At 45.0% G+C, this 19,500-nt stretch overlaps 2 protein-coding genes across 2 annotated transcripts in view; both read left to right on the forward strand.

The window, feature by feature from the left end:
- LOC146838982 (uncharacterized) overlaps nt 1-19,500 on the forward strand; it is a 138,066-nt gene that overhangs the window by 35,737 nt on the left and 82,829 nt on the right. The gene's annotated exons all lie outside the window — the stretch shown is intronic.
- LOC146838983 (uncharacterized) lies at nt 3,567-6,787 on the forward strand. The gene is made up of 2 exons (XM_085599995.1): nt 3,567-5,150; nt 6,141-6,787. Exons 1-2 carry the CDS (start codon nt 3,696-3,698, stop codon nt 6,357-6,359), a joined length of 1,674 nt encoding a protein of 557 aa, XP_085456121.1. The 5' UTR covers nt 3,567-3,695; the 3' UTR covers nt 6,360-6,787.

Here is a 19,500-nt window from a genome sequence, read left to right on the forward strand (position 1 = left end):
CACAGGACATAAGCACTGTATGGAGAAGCAATATTGTTTTGTCTTCAGATAAGTAGGCCAATCAATCAAAGGGATTTGTAGAGCGCTTCTTATTATCAAGGCACCAGGGGTTCTGCTGCTGGGTGGAATTAATCGAACAGCCAGATCTTCAGGTCCATTATGAATTCTTTTAGGGTTAGGGAGGTAGGAGAAAGATCGTCCGCAACATGTGCTGTGGCGGATGTGGGGGTTTGGGAGGTGGAGCGCATGTTTATGGAGAGCTGGTGGAAGTTCAAATGGTGATTGATGGAAGCCAGACATCGATTGTGCAGGGCCTTGTAGGTGTGGGTGAGCATCTTGAATTGGCACCTATTTTGGACAGGGAGCCAGTGGAGGCTTCTTAGGTGTGTGGTGATGTAGGCCCATTTGGGGAGGTCGAGGACAAGTATTGTGGCTGAGTTCTGTATAGTCTGTGGTCTCTTTGGCAGGTGTGAAGTGATTCTATAGAGTGTGTTGCTGTAGTTCGGGTGGCTGGTGACGAGGGCCTGGGTGACCGCACGTTTAGTGCTGGCTGGGAGCCACTTGAAGATTTTCAGGAGCATGCGGAAAATCAGCAGGCTGAGGATACTGAGTTGATCTGGTTTCTCACGCTGAGTTGATGTCTGGTATGATGCCGAGGTTCCTGGTGTGTTCCGTGGGTGAGGGTCTTAGTTCTGCAGGCCACCAGGAGTCATTCCACGGGGATGTGCTGCTCCCAAAGATGTGCACCTCCATTTTGTCAGTGTTGAGGATGAGGCAGTTGTTCTGCATCCAGTGGGCAACGCTGGTCATGCATAAGTGGAAGTTGGCTTTGGTGGTGGAGGGGTCTGCAGAACGATAGAGGATAAGCTGGGTGTCATATGCATATGATTTGATGTTCAGTCCATGGGTCCTGATGATGTTGGCCAGTGGGGTCATGTAGGTATTGAACACAGTTGGACTCAGAGAGGACCCTTTGGGGACTCAGCAGATGGTGTTTTTGGAGGCTGAGTTGTGGGGTAGCAGGCAGACACGCTGGGTTATTCCGGTGAGAAAGGATGCATGGCATTTGAGGGTGTCCCTTTGAATACCAGTCTGATGGAGCCTTTTTAGGGGTGTGTAGTTGGACACAGCATTGAAGATTTCCAAGAGGTGACTAGTATTCTTGGTTTATAACTACACCCATTGGCTAATAGCTTGTTAGGGGGTGGAGTCCCGTATATTTATACATCATGGCGGATCTCTTGAACAACTTCGAGGAACACGCCGTTACACTGGGAACCCTGCTCAGGCTATTGCCGGTAAGGAGAGACTTGGCGGATGACGTATAGAGAGAGGGGCCGTGGGGGTGATGCATATTTGATGCCCTTGGCCATGGTTTATATACTGCCGTGACATTATCCTTTGGGAGTTTACCACTCTTGTCACAATTTTTTCCATTATTTATCGAGTCACGTCCCCTTGTTCTAGGATATTGAAATATAGCACGCACAGATTGAGCCTCGCTTCTGCTTTTTAATAGGGGCACACTACTGATTTCCTAAATTCACCATGGTTAGGTCACGTGCATTGTACCGGTTAAAGTTTTTTCGGTCTCAGTATACTGTTAGGCCATGACTACTCTGGTGAGGAGCGTACTACTTTTGTCATGATGTTGTTCACGATTTATCGAGTTACGTCCTCCCGTTTTTGTATACTAAAGTGCATTAAGATTTTTGTATGATTTTCAATACTGCGTCTCACTTCTGCTGTGATAGGGACTTACCATTTGACTGCCAAAGGGAACCAAAGTTATACTATGTATACTACTTATTTAGCCATGTTTTTCTTTTTTAGTGTATTATCATATGGTATTGAAAAAATATGTTGAAGGGTACTAGACAGTGCACGCTATTAGAAAGATTTATATTAGAGGTTTATGGCTTTAGTAGGAAAGCTGGGAACACAATGCCAGATATTTTTACTTTCGACATTGTGTTCTTTTACAGAAATTTGATGTGCATGTGAAATATACTGCACCTCGTCAACTTTTCAAGACTTGTTTTATTTCCAAGAACGAATACATTGATCAAAGGTATGCATGTTCACTTTGACCTGGACTTTCTTCTGCTATATATATACTCTTTTCCATCAACTTTTTTACTTCTCATTTCTATTGATTCTATTATATGTATTATTTTTACATATAGTGTCATCCTTTGCTTAGTTTCCTATAGTTTTTCCATACAATGGATGTCAGCAGATCGAGTGATTAGGTGGACATTAACTATAATTAGACTGCTGTTAGTCGAACATTTGTTTGTAAATATGTATATATTGCAAGCTTTTTGCACATTGAAACCATGTGATTCTGAAGGCTTAGTTTTTATGTTTTGAAAAATATAAGCTATAGAACATGATAGTCCTTCTTTCATGTCCATACGGACATGCCAAGTCCTATGTCAATATCGAGATTCCTAGAGTCTTAGAGGCGCCGCCATTTTAGATTGGGCTTTATATGGGGAGAGGGTCGATACATGATGCAGGGCCTACAAGGCCCAGATAGAGCCCCTTTACTCCACAAGGGCCCCAGACACAATCCGCGCACAAAAGGCCCTCGTAATCAGGCCTTGAGACAACAGCGGGGGGAATCCTGCTGAAAAAAAGTTAGTAGTGAATGAAACCAGGCACCTCCGTAAGATTTGATGTGTGGCACAACATCCTGGTGTCCACCTTGCTGTCTTGAGTATTCCTGATCCATCGCTTACTCCAAGAGCTGTTCTTGTTTTAACAAAACCTTGACCATATGCATCTACCTAAAGCTGTAACTAGTATACGAGTGCTCTGCGAGCGCCCTTTTTTTGCTAAGTTACTCAATGAACACCTTTGCTGAAATAAATAAGATTGTGGCATGTTCAAAGGAACTTTTATGCAAATATCTCTGTATGGTTAAATGTGTCTTAAATATGTCTTCATAAGTTTCAACAATAGTAATAAATGAGATGCTTTTACAATCAATTAAAAATTGTATATGCACATTCTGGTATTTTCCATTTAAGTAATTTAAATCTCTTTACATCCGACAGAAATCCTTGATTGCACAAAATGTTTAAGAATAATGACGATAATACTGTAAATCTGCGAAAGCAAAGTCAGAAACATTGAGTTCCAGTATTCAGGAAAACATAAGTGCCGACAGAGGCAGCCGAACCTGTACATAAACTGACAGATCTTGGAAGTACCGTCAAGGGCAATTCAGTGGTTCTACGGGTCTCAGCTGTGCACCTCCGTGCCTCAAGATGAAGAAATGACCTCTAGAAAATTAAGACAACACTGATCAACCACTTTTTGTTTAAACATGTCCAATACCAGCTCTGATCATGAGGTGGTTACAGCAGTGCTCTGCTTCCTAAACTGATATCAGACCACCATTCAGTGCTAGAGGTGTATTGTAAACTCTTTCAGGCCATTCCAAAGCAACCAGCGAAAAGCACAGTTAACTGAAATGGGGGTTCTGCTATATAAAACACAGAGTATATTTTCCAAGCCTAACACTGCATCAGAGAACACACACAGCGGAAAAGCCATACAAATGCAATGAATGTCTGAAGAGCTTTATTCAATTATCAGGCCTAAAAAAGCATCAGCGAACACACACGGGGGAAAAACCATATCATTGCAGTGAATGTGAAAGTAGTTTTACGGAATCATCTAAACTCATGAGTCATCAGCGAACACACACTGGTGAAAAACCATTCAAGTGCAATGAATGTGGGAAGAGCTTTATCTATTTATCATACCTAAAACGACATCAGAGAACACACATTGAAGAAAAACCATATCCTTGCAGTGAATGTCTGAAGAACTTTAGTCGATTATCACACCTAAAACGGCATCAGAGAACACACACTGGAGAAAAACCATATCCTTGCAGTGAATGTCTGAAGAGCTTTAGTCAATTAGCACAACTAAAACAGCATCAGAGAACACACACTGGGGAAAAACCATTCCAGTGCAATGAATGTGGGAAGAGATTTTGTCGCTTATCAGTCCTACATGGACATCAGCGAACACATACTGGAGAAAAACCATTCCAGTGCAATGAATGTGGGAAGCGCTTAAGTCAATTAATACACCTAAAACTCCATCAGAGAACACACACAGGTGAAAAACCATATCATTGCAGTGAATGTGGAAGTAGTTTTAGTGACTCATCAACATTAAAGGTTCATCAACGAACACACACAGGGGAAAAACCATATAATTGCAGTGAATGTGGAAGTAGTTTTAGTACCTCTTCAGTATTAACATATCATCAACAAACACACACAGGGGAAAAACCATATAATTGCAGTGAATGTCTGAAGAGCTTTTGTAAATTATGGTACCTAAAGCAGCATCAGAAAACACACACTGGGGAAAAACCATTCAAGTGCAATGAATGTGGGAAGAGATTTTGTCGCTTATCATACCTACATAGACATCAGCGAGTACACACTGGGGAAAAACCATATCATTGCAGTGAATGTGTAAGTAGTTTTAGTGATTCTTCAACATTAAAGAATCATCAGCGAACACACACAGGAGAAAAACCATTTAAGTGCAGTGAATGTCTGAAGAGCTTTATTCGATTATCAGGTCTAAAATACCATCAGAGAACACACACTGGAGAAAAACCATATAATTGCAGTGATTGTATGAAGAGGTTTAGTCGATTAACACACCTAAAAAAGCATCAGAGAACACACATAGGGGAAAAAACGTTCAAGTTCAATGAATGTGGGAGGGGCTTTATATATTTATCAAACCTAAAACAGCATCAGCGAACACACACAAGAGAAAAACCATTCAAGTGCAGTGAATGTGAAAATAGTTTTAGTTATTCTTCAACATTAAGGATTCATCAGCGAACACACACTGGAGAAAAACCATACCATTGTAGTGAATGTGGGAAGAGATTTTGTCGCATATCAAACCTAAACCAGCATCAGAAAACACACACTGGAGAAAAACCATTCCAGTGCAATGAATGTGGGAAGAGATTTTGTCGCTTATCAAACCTAAAACAGCATCAGAAATCACACACAGGGGAAAAAGTATTCCAGTGCACTGAATGTGGGAAGAGATTTTGTCGCTTATCAAACCTAAAGCAGCATCAGAAAACACACACTAGGGAAAAACATTAAAGTGCAATGAATGTTGGAATAGCTTTTGTCAATTATCAAACCTAAAACAGCATCAGTGAGCACACACTGGGGAAAAACTGTAGTGTGGCCCCTAGGGTCACGCTATTCTTTGCTAAAGTTAGCCTGAGTTAGCAACCATTTTAGCTGCGTGTCTTTTTATTTTTGCGCACGACACTCTTTATCTTCTTGTTCAAGACGCCTTTGTGCCCACATGAGCTCATATTGTTATAGTTTGCTCACAGCGTACAAGGTCGAAAAACAAGCCGCTGTGCTTTCCAATTCTGGTCAGTCCGTACTACCTAGACATAACATTAGGCACTTCCTGGCACGATTGAGAAATGCTTGCATTATACTAACACGCAGCAGCTTTCTCAAGACAGACGGAAGATTTCCTTCTACGAACTAGAGCCTTGCTGAGTCTATGATGTAACCTTACTCCTACGTTCTAAGGTGAGGTGTTCCCCAGAATTGGCCCAGAGATCTTCTTTTATATAATATACATAATCCTACCGGGGAGGGTGGTCTAGGCATTATAGCCGTAATATCCACTGGTCATTCAGAATGATCTCCCCCTTCCTATTTTATGGTATTGTAACTTTGATCATTGTTTTAATCTTATGTATTATTCCGCTGGTGCTAGCTCGTTTACTGCATTATAGAACAATGCACAGAGTTTGTTAGTTGAAAAATAAACATTTTAAACTTTACATAGACTCTGCATTATTTGGTGTGGACAAGCAAGGGTGAATGAACAAAAGGGTGTACATTGCTGCCGCGACTCTGAGAGGTCGGAAGCTTCGTGTTCTGGGTTTGTCTAAGCATTAGGTGTCTTCGGAAGGTCTGGGGAGCTAATGAGACACTAGAGCTAGTCGGTCTAGGGATTGTGGGTTTTTAGGTGTAAGTGCAGTACAACCAATCTTGCATGGCCTATTTTCTTGTGCATAGTTCTGTATGTGCAGAATCGCTACAACAAAACCATTCAAGTGCAGTGAATGTGGAAGTAGTTTTAGTTCCTCTTCAGGATTAATGTATCATCAACAAACACACACAGGGGAAAAACCATTCCAGTGCAATGAATGTGGGAAGAGATTTTGTCGCTTATCAGTCCTATATAGACATCAGCGAAGACACACACTGGAGAAAAACCATACCATTGCAGTGAATGTTGAAGTAGCTTTTGTGATTCTTCAACATTAAGGCTTCATCAGCAAAGACACACAGGAGAAAAGCCATATCATGGCAGTGAACGTGCAAAAAGCTTTTGTCAATCTTCAAACCTAAAAACAAATCAGCGAGCACATCACCATCAATGAAAGTGTCTATTCTGTGCTATTGTTTATTTCCCTACAGCTAGGAAAAACATGAAATATCAGGAAACCCATTGGGAGACTAGCACAAAGTGGACTAAAAGTAAAGAAACATTGTTGGTTTTTATTCTGTGAGAGAGTTAAAACGAAAGAAATCCAAGCACACCTGACCATGCTGCCTGTAAAATCAACACCATGAACAATGCTTGCACTAACAAGGGTATTTTCAGCTAATTCTGGAGATTAGTGATAAAACATATAAACCCAACACACTCAAAACAATTTAACAAGCACAAAATGAAGATTCTTCAGAGCTGGCTGTGGTTTTGGTAATTTTATGCATCATTAATGGTTCTGTGACAGCGGCAAGAGAACTGTGTAGAAAAGCAGAAGTGAAAGCAGGAGAATGTGAGCTGCAGCTCTCTGGGTTAACCCTTGCAGTGCATGACATTTACCTCTGAAGCAGGAGAATGTGAGCTGCAGCTCCCTGGGTTAACCCTCGCAGTGCATGACATTTACCTCTGAAGCAGGAGAATGTGAGCTGCAGCTCTCTGGGTTAACCCTTGCAGTGCTGACATTTACCTCTGAAGCTCTGATGTAGAACAAATGAGGACACAAAATTCTTCAGCCATGAAAATTATGATTACGTTTTAACTGTGAAACTATGTGACAACAATTGAACTGATGTTACTCTTTTAGTCTGTCCTTACGATGTAGCAACAATTATGTTAAAAATTAGACAGTGCATCTCTATAGAAATAGGAAATGGATGAATGTGGAAGTATGCATGTATATCTTCAGTAGGGACCATGGACCAACTATGTGCTGAATATTGATAATCGCAATTGCATTGCAAATGCTTTTTTGATACACTGTTTTTTATATTGAGTGTCTGTCTCCATGATACGTTGTTCTCTCAATTTTTGGAAACAAAAAGATAAAATTATATATAATATTATAAAAAAATAACATTGGTACAAATAAACATATATTTTTGTTAACTCATTATACTTGGTTGTTCACAATTTATCTTTTCCTAATTCAAATGTCCACTTTGTTATTCTATTTCCTAAATGTTTTTTTCACACTTGTAGAACAAATGGTGATCATAGTCCGAATTTCCGTCTACGAGCCGTACTCGTCAGCACATTACACAACCTTGCATTTCATTAGCAACAAAAAAGTTAAAATCTCAAAGAAACGTGGCCCTATGCCTGGCTAGGAAAAACCCAGGCAACACAAGCTTATTTAACTACAAGCAAGCACTAAAAGCCTTCAAATCATCTATATACAGGGACAAACAAATAGTGTCTGCTCAGTTCTGGCTGAAGCTGGTTCACGCAAGCAAGAACTCCAACACAAAGTTGTTCTGGTCTCTAGTTAACAGGGGTCCTTTAGGTAGAAGTAGGCATGGTAGCACAAATATAACCTCAGAAATGGACTCAGTTTTTATCTGAACATTTCCACGACCAGTCAAACCGGGACGGTCATTCTAGCCCCGCCCCCCCATCAACTAATTTAGAGTTATTACCTTTTGAAGCCAAACGCATAGGTAAGACCAAGCCTAACAACTTAGCTAATCATGTCCTGGAAGCAAAAACATTTGATGGAATGGAGCAAAGCAAAGACCCACTGACGGAGACCTTGATGACACCAGAAGTGTTAAGAAACAACATTGCCCGTAAAATCAAGAAAGCAAGGTCAGAAGGAGCTCCTGGGCCTAACGGTCTTCCTCAAGCCCTGTTTAAATCGGATGTAGATTTGTGGTCGTACCTCTTAGCCCCCCTGTTTTCATACTGTAGGCTAAACCACAACACCCCGGTGTCCTGGAAAGGCGCTATTATCCACCCAATCTATAAAAGTAGAAAGAGAAATGACCCTAAGAACTTCCGAATTATAGCTCTCCTTGACATTGAATCTAAATACTATGCCAGTATTTTGCTGTAAAAGCTGTCGGCATGAGCCGAATCAACAAAGCGTCTTTTCTTCCACCAGACCGGCTTTGTGGCCAACTCCAGAACAGCTAATAACCTACTTGCATTATCTGTTTTGATGGAGAAAGCGGGTATCCAAGGTATCCAACTTCACTTCTGCTTTGTGGACTTCAAAGCGGCTTTTGACCGGGTGCCGCAGGGCCATCTGTGGCAAAAAATTAGAGAGCTGGGGCATACCTCCGGCCCTCTTAAAAGCCATAATTTAACTTCATTCGAAAACCTGGATTAGAATAAAGTTGGGAGATGGGTGACATGTCTCAAGGAAGATTTCGACCAATAGCAGTGTCAAACAAGGCTGCGTGTTGGCTCCACTCCTTTTTAACTTGTTTATTTCAGACCTATCTCCTTTACTTGCCAATGTCCATTCTCATCCCCCTCAAATAGCTGGATCCCGCATTAGCAATCTGTTATATGCTGACAACCTTGTTTTACTGAGCCATACAAAAGTAGGACTACAGAGGGTACTTGATCAGCTGCTCCCCTACACAACAATAACGTCCCTTGAATCGAATTTATCAAAAATAAAAATAATTTATTTTGGGAAGCGGAAGCAGCAGAGAGGTGGGTGGTTCTTTAATAATAAACAAATATTTAGGATTTTTTTGGGACGCCAGAGGCTCCTTTGTAAAGCAGAAAGAGGCATTAAGGGCAAAAGCCTGATCACTCGAGGTTGCCTCAGCGAACTTTCGAAACAACTAATTGGCCCAAGCCTTACCCCATTGCTAAAGGTGATGAAGACAAAGATAACCAACTCCCTATCATATGGGCATGAGATCATGATGGGCGCATTAAGTGCCCCTCTAAACAAATTAACCACCAGCATTTTAAACGAGCATGCCAAGATCCTCGCCGCCAGCCCAAATCAGACTTGAACTTGGACTATTAGACCATCATGGTGTCGAGGCCGGCGCGTTTATCAAGCTTTGCAATAGACTGCGCAATTTCCGGGAAGGCATCTTGGAGGTTAGACCTTGGAATTAAATATTGACCAGCCAATCTAGCCAAAAACATCGGCATCATCTCAACCATTCCTTGCAGCTACTCGGCGTCAAGGAATACTGGGGAACAAATCCATCACAGCCGGCGTTAAAGACTGTTATTAAGAGAAGTGTCCAGCTATGGTCCTTTCATTCAGACCGGGCAAAACTGTCCAGAAGGAAACATGCCTGGGCGGTTATTTCTGACTTCAAACCGGGTGTTGAATTATCTTGTGTATCATGCATGTGTGCACTTTTTTAGAAGTTAAAATTTATGGTCCTGAGATTGAGAATGGCCTTTTTTAGAGCATTTACTTAAATGGCGGCACCCAAATGTCAGTACAGAATGTAGAAAATGCAGTTACCACTCTGAAGCAATGGAGCACATAGCCTGCGCGTGTCCCCCATTGCTCAATGACAGAAGGAACTTACTGCGTGACGAATGGAACAAACTCGGAGCTCCTACATGTCGCCATGAGCTCTGAAAATATAAAGCTGAACATTCGGTTCACCAAATTTGCCACCAGAGCGGCCAAATCACTGGGCAAATACGGGGCCGCAAACCTCCCTTTCTCTGGCCGCACCGTTACGCAGCCCCACAATAAACTCATGAACTTTTGATCACCCGGTATAGTTTTTTTGACAATTTTCTTTTTACCTAATACTAATTGTTCTTACTTACTTACGGCTTGAAAATGTATTTCTAAGCCTCCCTCTCCATCTTTTTAAAGTAATGGTATGATTGTTTTGTCAACCAAGGCTTTTAACTTTTTAGGCAATCAGTCATTAGCCGGACATTTTAACTACACCTCACTTTAATAGCAAGATGAATGCACCTTTTTAGCACTAATTGTGTCTTTTTAAAACAAAAATCCTTGTATACATGAATTATGTGATTTTAAAATTGTTATGGGTTTAAGTAATCACACAATAAAACTGAATTTGATCATTTCCATCATCATTCAATCAAATCCGAGGAGACAGAGAAGTTGAAACATTTACGGCCTGATTTAGATCTCGGCGGACGGGTTACTCCATCACAATGGTGACAGATATTCCATCCGCTGAAATATGAATTCCATTATATCCAGTGGGATTAATATTTCGGCGGACGGGATATTCGTCACCGTTGTGATGGAGTAACCCGTCCGCCGAGATCTAAATCAGGCCCTTGGTTATTAACAGGTTTCTGAAAACTTGATGGTCAAGTACAAATTGAACAGTAAAGAATTACAGCACTTAAAAAATAGAATGCAGAACTCTACTTTACAGTTCTGGACCCTTGGCCTGGAAAATAAATCTGTATTTAGAACAGAAGGAAAGTGAATGAAATTCATTCTTGACAGAAATAATGTTCTGGCTTTGTGTTTACAAGCAAAAAGAATCCCTCATTTATATAAACCCAGCTGGTGAATGCTGCCCTCTGCGCAAATAGAGCTGCAGTTGTGTGATTGCCCGGCCGAGTATTTCACTTCAGAGGAGTGCAGGATCAATAATGAAGGTCGTGGGATCTGTTTGGTCTGCCACCGGTGTGAATCCAACCCCGTAAACCAGCGCAATCGCCTTCGACCTTTCTGGCCGGAAGGGGAGAGAGGAGTCAGCCGTGACGTCGCACGGCTTCTCCCACTGCCAGCCCGGCGCATCGGGGGCAAGCCCCCCGGCCCTGGAGGGCACCCGGTGAGAGGTGTCCCCGCTCGCAGCTGTTAGCGCTTTAAGCTTTCCGAGGACCGAGGTCCGTACTGGCCTCTGCGAAGTGCCAGCAATTTAATGAGACCCCCGGCGCTCGGATCAACCTGCCCGGAGTGCCTGTGACGTGCAGCAGCCTGAAGTGCTTTCCCAGTGGCTGCCCTCGTGTGCCACAATCTGAGGCACCCATTGGTGGTTACGCCCTTTGCACCTCCACACGGCGCTGGAACCCATTGTCTGGATTGTACCTTTGTGGACGCTTTCCTCCTCTGCGTGCTCAACGGGTGACCAACAGATCTCCATGGCGTCAGATGCGGCTACCTTGCCAACGATCCGGCATCCATCTTTGCGCTACGCCATTTGGCGCCTGATCCAGGCTAGGTGACCCCGCTAGGGCTTGGGAGACCCCGTGACTGTGTAGTAGCTGACTGGAAGCCAACCGCTGCCATTTTGATTTAAAAGGGGCTGATAACGACCAAAAGTGAGCACAGATTGGACGCTACAGCAGCAATATTTGACTCCTGCCCCGAGGGTCCTGACTCCCCTGCCTTGCTTTGGTCCTCCAGCAGGGGTTTCTACGCTGCTGAATCGGCCTCTGTCTGCAGTCCCACAGATCCTAGTCTCGCTGTTCCCCTGGTCCGGTAGTCTCCCGCCAGAGGCAGAGAGCGGGACGCAATGACCACTGCGAGGGGCCCCAGGCAATCCTCATTTTAAAAACTGTCTAAATTTGCACATTCCAAGTCAGATGAAGCAGAGGGGAAGCAGGCTGGTGCAGAGGCGACGCAGCAAATTGAAGACGGGGCTCCGACGTTGCTGAACATCATGGAGGCTATCCGGGGAGTCCACACAGCACTGGAACATAAGATTGACACTGTTTCGATCGACGTCAACCTCATACGTACCGATCTGAGTAACATGGGGGAGAGGGTCAAGGCAAACAAAGACTCTCTCGCAACACTTTAACACTCCACGATGTAGCTGGAGACGATGGTTAAGCAACTGCAGACCCAGACGTCGGACCTTGAGGCTTGGCTAGAAGATTATGAAGGGCGCGCGAGAAGAAGCAAAGTGCACATCCTGGGAGTTCCCGAACGGGCGGAGGGACAGGCCACAGACCTATTCAAAACCATCTGCAGCCTCGATCCCTCTCCAACTACTTCTTTGTCGAGCGCGCCCACAGGGTGCCTGGAGGCCTTCCAAAGCCAGGTGATCCGCCACGTCCTATCCTGGCATGGCCTTCAACTTTCGTGACCCAGACATTATCCTTCAAGTTGCAAGAGTTTGACTGCCTTTCAAATTTGAGAACTCAAGCACAACCTTTTTTCCAGACTTTACCTGTAAGGTGCAACAGAAACACTGCTCCTTCCTAGAAGTGAAATGGGCACTCAGGGGCCACAATTTGAAGTATGCCATGCTTTTTCCAGCAAAACTGTGTGTGCAATCGGACGGTAAGTCATTGTTTTTCCTGTCCCCGGAGGATGCCTGGGATTGGCTGGAGAGGTGGCGTTCCTCTGAGAAATGGGGTCGCCCATCCCCAGATCACCCTCATAGATCTGACGGCCATCTGGAAAAGGTTGACTGCGAGAACCGGATACGGGTGTCATTGGATGTTGCCACGAACTGGGGTTCCACCCCGATGTTAATGTTTCGTTGAGCCACCGACAATAGGGTGGCCCCTGGACACGGTTCCTGGTTCAGTGGGAGGGAGGTGTTACTTGCTTCCAAACATTGTCTGACGATCATCTTGTGCCCCCCACTGAGCGCCTTAAGGTTCTTTTAAGGGTTTCTTTGGGACTCAATTTTGGAGAAGGGGTGGAGAGATATTCCGCTCAGGGCGGTCGGAGCTACATAAATCAAGCTTGGGTCTACGAGGCCCTTCGGGATTCATCATGAGCAAATGTAACTGTTCTTTAGGGGGAGACGGTCGTACTCTGGGGTAGTTTGGTTGTGTAGCATTCCTCTCTACATGGTTCTAGTTATGGGTACACAAGCGCTCTGCATATTGGGGTGGTGGGCGGTTCTGAGTCCACATTGCAGGGAGGCGGGGTGGGGGGTTTCAGGGTGTTTTCCAGGGTATTTGTTTAATCTTTTATTGTGTTTTTTGAGCAGCTTGTCTTCCAAGGTCACATGCAAACTCGACGGAGTTACTGGCACACATGCTGTCTTACACTATGCATTTCTGCTATGTTTCTGGTGCAGTTCCGCTTGCGATGCTACCTTTGTGGTCCTCTGTGTCACCCCCGGTGGCTCTGCCGAATTCCTCACGGTTGACACAGGGATCTGCTTATTCTCCTGTTATGCTGTGGGGATATGTCTCGTTATGCCTGTTACACTTTTGTCCCTGTGGGAGGGTGGGCTCATGATCTCCGAGCCGAATTAGTGACGACCCCGCCACTTATACAGTGCTGGGTCGACTCAAAATAATGTCCTGGAATGTGAATGGGTTGGGTGACCGAATTAACCCCTTCGACGCTCATGACGGTTGGGCTGTGCTCATGACGGAACCGCTCCGTCACGGCCCCGCCGGCTCAATAGAACCCTCAGCACAGCGCGAAAATCCGCGCCGCGCTGAAGTGGTTAAGAGGGGGATAATATTACACCTTAAGGGCCATGCCCCTGACCTTGTGCTGCTCCAGGAGACGCACGTTTCTGGTACTACCTACCGCGCACTCAACAGATGGGGTTATAAACTGCTTGCCCACGCAGGTTATACGCGGGGGTCCAGAGGGGTGGGCCTCCTGGCACGCACCTCCCTCCCTTTTCAAATCAAAAACATTAGGCGCGACCCCTCTGGCCACTTTGTTACGGTATCCAGATTGTGGGAGGGTTGATCTCTCAATGTGACCTTACTGTACATACCTTCTAGGCTACACTCCTCCACCCTGATGGACTTAGGCCCCCACATGCTGAATTTACCTGAGGGGGACAACTTGCTGGGGGGAGACTGTAACACTGCCCTGGAGGGAGAACTGGATCGTTTACCACCCCGACGAGGTGAACCACAGGGGAAACTCCTGGCAGACTTCCTAGCAGCCATGGGATTGGTGGATGCGTGGCGAACACACCACCCCTCCAACAAACAATATACTTTCCATTCTGGGGTCCATGGTAGGATGTCCCGTATTGACAACCTTTTCGGCCAAGCTACTCAACTCTCCATGTTTGGTGAAATCTCCTTTTTGCCCAGGGGTATCTCCGACCATTCCCCTTTCCTGGCCCACTACGGTGGTGTGCCTTCTCGCTCTCGCCGCGAGATGGTTCTTAACCCATGGTATCTCAAGGTGCCGGAGATACGGGACACGTTCGTAAAGGCCACTACTGATTATTTCGCCGAAAATTAGGGATCAGTTGAATTGGATGTGACACTTTGGGAGGCATATAAGATGGTGATCCGAGGCTGCGGGTGGCGGCAGTGATGGGTCACAGGAAAGAGAAGCGTAAGCAGTTGGGAGATATAGAACTTGAGGTGGCCTGTCTTAAACGCGACTCAGTCGCATCCGCTTCTCCTGACGCCTCCCACAAACTTGCGGTGAAACAAAAAGAATACAGTGATATAGCTAAAGAGGCGGCCCAAGCGCACCTCCGGGCAACTCAGTATCGTGTGTATGAGATTGGGGATAAAACCAGTAAACTGTTGGCATGGTTGGTCAAACAGGAGTTGGCCAATAGGTGGGTGGCTGATATTGTGGCTCCAGATGGCGTGAGGCGATACGACCGAGATGGGATCACTGAGGGTTTTGCTAGCCATTTCGAGCGGCTTTATGCCCCCATTTCCACTTCCACACATGAGGAGGCGGCCGACCTGCTTTCCACTTTTCCCTTTCCAAGGTTGGATCCCCAGGATGTCACTGACCTCGACACCACTTTTAACCCTGAGGATGTCCCTAAGGCGATTGGAGCATTGCAGTCCGGGAAGAGCCAAGGGTCCTAGTGGCCTCCCATTGAGCTTCACAAAGCCATCTCTTCGGTGCTAGCCCCGTTTATCATACGGATGTATGATGGGAGTGTGGACCGTGGAATCCTGCCTGAAACGCAGAGACTGGCTAACATCGTGGTCATACACAAAAAAGGGAAACCCCCAGACCAATGTGGTTCATAACGACGGATCTCCCTCCTTGACCCAGAGGTCAAGATCCTGGCCAAAATTCTGTCCCTCTGTCTTTCGCCCCACCTCCGCAAATTAATTCACCCGGACCAATCTGGTTTTATGCCAACTAGAAATACTGCGTCGCCTCTTCGGAGTGCTGGACAGAGTCCCCCACTATACAGGAGGATGCAGTAATTGTGTCCTTGGATGCCAAAATGGCGTTCAACATGATTGAATGGCCATTTCTGTTCACCTCTCTGGAAAGGTATGGTTTTGGCCAGCGATTTCTGTCCTGGGTGCGTCTGCTCTATGCTATACCCCTGGCCGGCATTTCGGTGAATGGTGGCAGATCAACGATTTTTGAGTTGGGGAAGGGTACGAGGCAAGGCTCCCCTCTGTCACCGTTGCTATTTGCCCTGGCGCCTGGAGCCCTTGGCGCTCTGGATTAGAGGTGATCCCCTTATTTGAGAACTGGTCTCTGGACTGGTCGGATAGGATCGCCTTATACGCCGATGATATTCTCCTGTACCTGGCCAACCCTCAATCCTCAATTCACAGGTTATTGCATATTCTTGCCCTCTTTTGACAGTACTCAGGTTATACCATTAACTGGGACAAGTCATTGATTTATGTCCTCAGTGGAGAGCCCCCACATCTTCAGGGGATGCCCAGATAAATGCACAAAAATATGGAGCCACGGGAACGAAAGCAGAGGTCTTCTGTGCACTCCCTTTGGCGATGGTTCATGTTGTGTCCTGTAAAGGGTAGACACCAGGAGCCAGGATATATTTTCAAGACTTCTTTATTTAGTCTTGAGTCCAGCCAGCACTGGTGTGGTACCAGCCCCACCAGGAGCAGCCTGCCTAGCTGCTCAGCCCATCTCCAACTGTCACCACTCATCCACACAGGCACCCAGGCATTTCACGCATCACAGGCACACCAACATTCCATTACCATCTCTCACTCTGGCTGAGCAGCTAGGGGCAGCAGGGCTGGAGTACATGCAAATACAACTTAGTAGGGTATAACATTATCCCTTTTTCTTCAAAGGAAAACGAAAAATGAAAATATATAACAACAGGAAAGAACTATAAACAGGAAAAGTGAGTAATGGTACGAAGCTCTGGGATGCAGCAATAAAGACAGAACATCACAAGAGAGAGAACCATTAAGACGAGAAAGGATGGTTAAGATACGACTACCAAATGCAAGAGCAACACTACCCCCATCCTCCCATAAAAATGAACATTTTGAAGCACAAGTAAAGTGTTAAATCTGTAGAAATACAAATAGTAACATTTGTAGCAAAACATAAGACTATGTACTTTGACGCAAAGAGAACACACCCCGCAACATCAATCCCAAAAATAAGGGAACAAACATGTATATGGGTCGTCACCCATAGAAACGCCCATGTAGGGACATACCTTGGTACTGCGCGCAACTGTAAATGGAGACTAAGTCCATATCACAACCCAGTGTAAGGATTAACCTAGATCCAATATGGGAACTAGCCCATGCCCAACCCCCTTTGTAGAGGTTACATACCCCATGTAAGTGTAACAAACCGTAAAAATGAATGGGTAAGTTAACCCACAACCATCCCTCTTGTATGGGAACAATGTGAGATGGGAAAGTTAACCCACAAGCATCCCTCATGTATGGGAACAATGTGAGATGGGAAAGTTAACCCACAAGCATCCCTCGTGTATGGGAACAATGTGATGACCACCCACAGAAAATCAAGGAAAACCCATCCTTAGAAAAACTTAAACATGTAGCATCACGACATCAACTGTACTGTTGAAGAAAATTACAAAACCTCTAAGAGATAAGAACTCTATTGCTCAAAACATAGCACTCTAGGCCAATTTGCGAAGATAATGACGTATAGCAACACTGTAAACATTTAGATAGGTAAGCAGTACAAAGCCTTTGTCATTAGTTATAAACCATACCATAGCCAAAATGGATGGTGCATGTTCTTGTATGGAGAAAAACCCACACATTTGTTATTGCAGACTAACACACAGTCAGATGACGTAACTTGCCAGATATACGGCACAGAATACTTATTGTCAGCCAGTCTATGACAACACACACGTCGGAGACACTGTCAAGATGTGCATGTTGATGTCACTGCCAAAGTACAGAAAACTTGGGACACCTTCAAAAGAAATACGCTGCAAGGAAAAAGAAACTGGTGGTAGAAGAGCAACTAGTTCCAAGTATCGTGGTTATGACATATGGCCAAACCGAACAAGCGGGCACACAGATATAGAGAAAAGACAAAGCACATTACCTCCGACATACATGAAACGGAGGATATCCAAAACAAAATTCCGAATTAGACGATCTTGGATAATGTTCATGTAGTGAAGACACCGCGTTGTCTCCGGCCCTCATGTCGACTTTCAAACAACTTCATTGGATGCAGCACGAACACCGTGGTTGGCAGAAAAACCAAAGGGCACCATGAAACGCTATGTGGCTATGTGGTACCACCAATCTTAAGATGGCGGCACGCTTGTGGTATTGCGCCGGGTGGCTCCCGGCGCTTGGATGCACCAAAACGCTCAATACAAAGGTCAAGCGTCACAGAGGAACCCTTGTAGAACTACGCGACATGGAGGCATCTCTGGTAAGAGTCCATGCGCTGGATGTAGCTCGCGCCTCAGCCTTTGAATTCCAAAGACAGCAGTTAAACTAACAAGAGTAAAGCGCTGCCAGTAACGGTCAGAAACAAAATATAGGTTCACCTCAAAAACGCTAAAAAGTGTGCATTTGGGCTATTGCCTCCATACCCTGCCGCATAACATGTAGAAAAGGGCCAAGGAAAAAAAAACCTGTAGAATTAATCGGTACTCCAACTCGACTTCGGCTCTGAAAATGCCAAAAGTAGTGCAGCGTCGAGTATGAACTGCAGGGTCGTGTGTAGACTCCATGATCTCCCAAACTGTGCACCAACAGCAACACGCTGCAAATCCTGGGCTTGCAAGACCCAGTGAGTGTGGATCTCCGCTCCAATGCAGACAGAAACCCACGTGCAGACACCCCAGCGTGCCCAAATATACCGAGCAGGCACCTCGCCTCTAGAGTAGACATCCAGAGGTTGGCAAACTTGGGGTAGGTCCGTTGTTTCTTTTAACAGACTGTTGCATCATATCACTTTGGTTAAAATCCTTGTCAGGAATCACACATTGTCCATCTGTGCTACAACTGCACGCAGATCATTGTGACACGATAAAGTGCCTTTTAATTGAAGTCACTGTGGTCTTGAAGGCACTGTAAATCGATGTGGCTGGAGCACCCAATGGCTGTAGTGTAACCACTCCTCCAACTCACTGTAATCCTTTAGAGTATTCCCAGGCTGTAGTGTCAGTTGGTGATGACACTGGTCGGTGGGGCTGTCCGTTGGTAAGGACACTGGTGGGGCTGGTGCTGGCTTACCTGGGAATACATTCTTGGTTCATGTACTTGCTTATGAAATCCTGTAATTTCTCATGTAGTTTCTTTGTAATCTCTTTTGGTTTCTGTACTGTCCTTGAAGACGCTAGGGTCCAAGTCCGCTCGTAGCCAAAATATGTTGAGTCCTGTAAAGGGTAGACACCAGGAGCCAGGATGTATTTTCAAGTCTTCTTTATTTAGTCTTGAGTCCAGCCAGCACTGATGTGGTACCAGCCCCACCAGGAGCAGCCTGCCTAGCTGCTCAGCCCATCTCCAACTGTCACCACTCATCCACACAGGCACCCAGGCATTCCACGCATCACAGTCACACCAACATTCCATTACCATCTCTCACTCAGGGTGAGTAGCTAGAGGCAGCAGGGCTGGAGTACATGCAAATACAACTTAGTAGGGTATAACAGTTCCCCATTTAATGTTGATAATGAGACACTTTAAGGTTTAATACCAGTATGTGACCGAAATAGTATCAGTGACGCTTCTTTCTATTATATTGATTATAGGTACCTTGTGTTTACTTCACGTGATTCGACCATCTTGACAACTGCTCTCTTTTTATGTTTTTCTATTCTTTTTCTATTTTTTTTCGTTGTTTCTCTCAATAAAAAAGATTTATTAAAAAAATAAATAATGAAGGTCTCAGAGGTGAAGCCCTGTGAGAGCCAAGCCGAGCACGCAGCTTCAGTTCAGAAGAGTGCAGGATCAATAATGAAGGTCACAGAGCTGCCGCTGTGAGATAGCCAGGCCGAGCACACTTCAGAAGAGTGAAGGATCAATAATGAAGGTCACAGAGCTGCAGCTGTGTGATACCAGGCCGAGCAC

The sequence above is a fragment of the Triturus cristatus genome, chromosome 4_2, assembly GCF_964204655.1.
Source record: "Triturus cristatus chromosome 4_2, aTriCri1.1, whole genome shotgun sequence".
Taxonomy (NCBI): domain Eukaryota; kingdom Metazoa; phylum Chordata; class Amphibia; order Caudata; family Salamandridae; genus Triturus; species Triturus cristatus.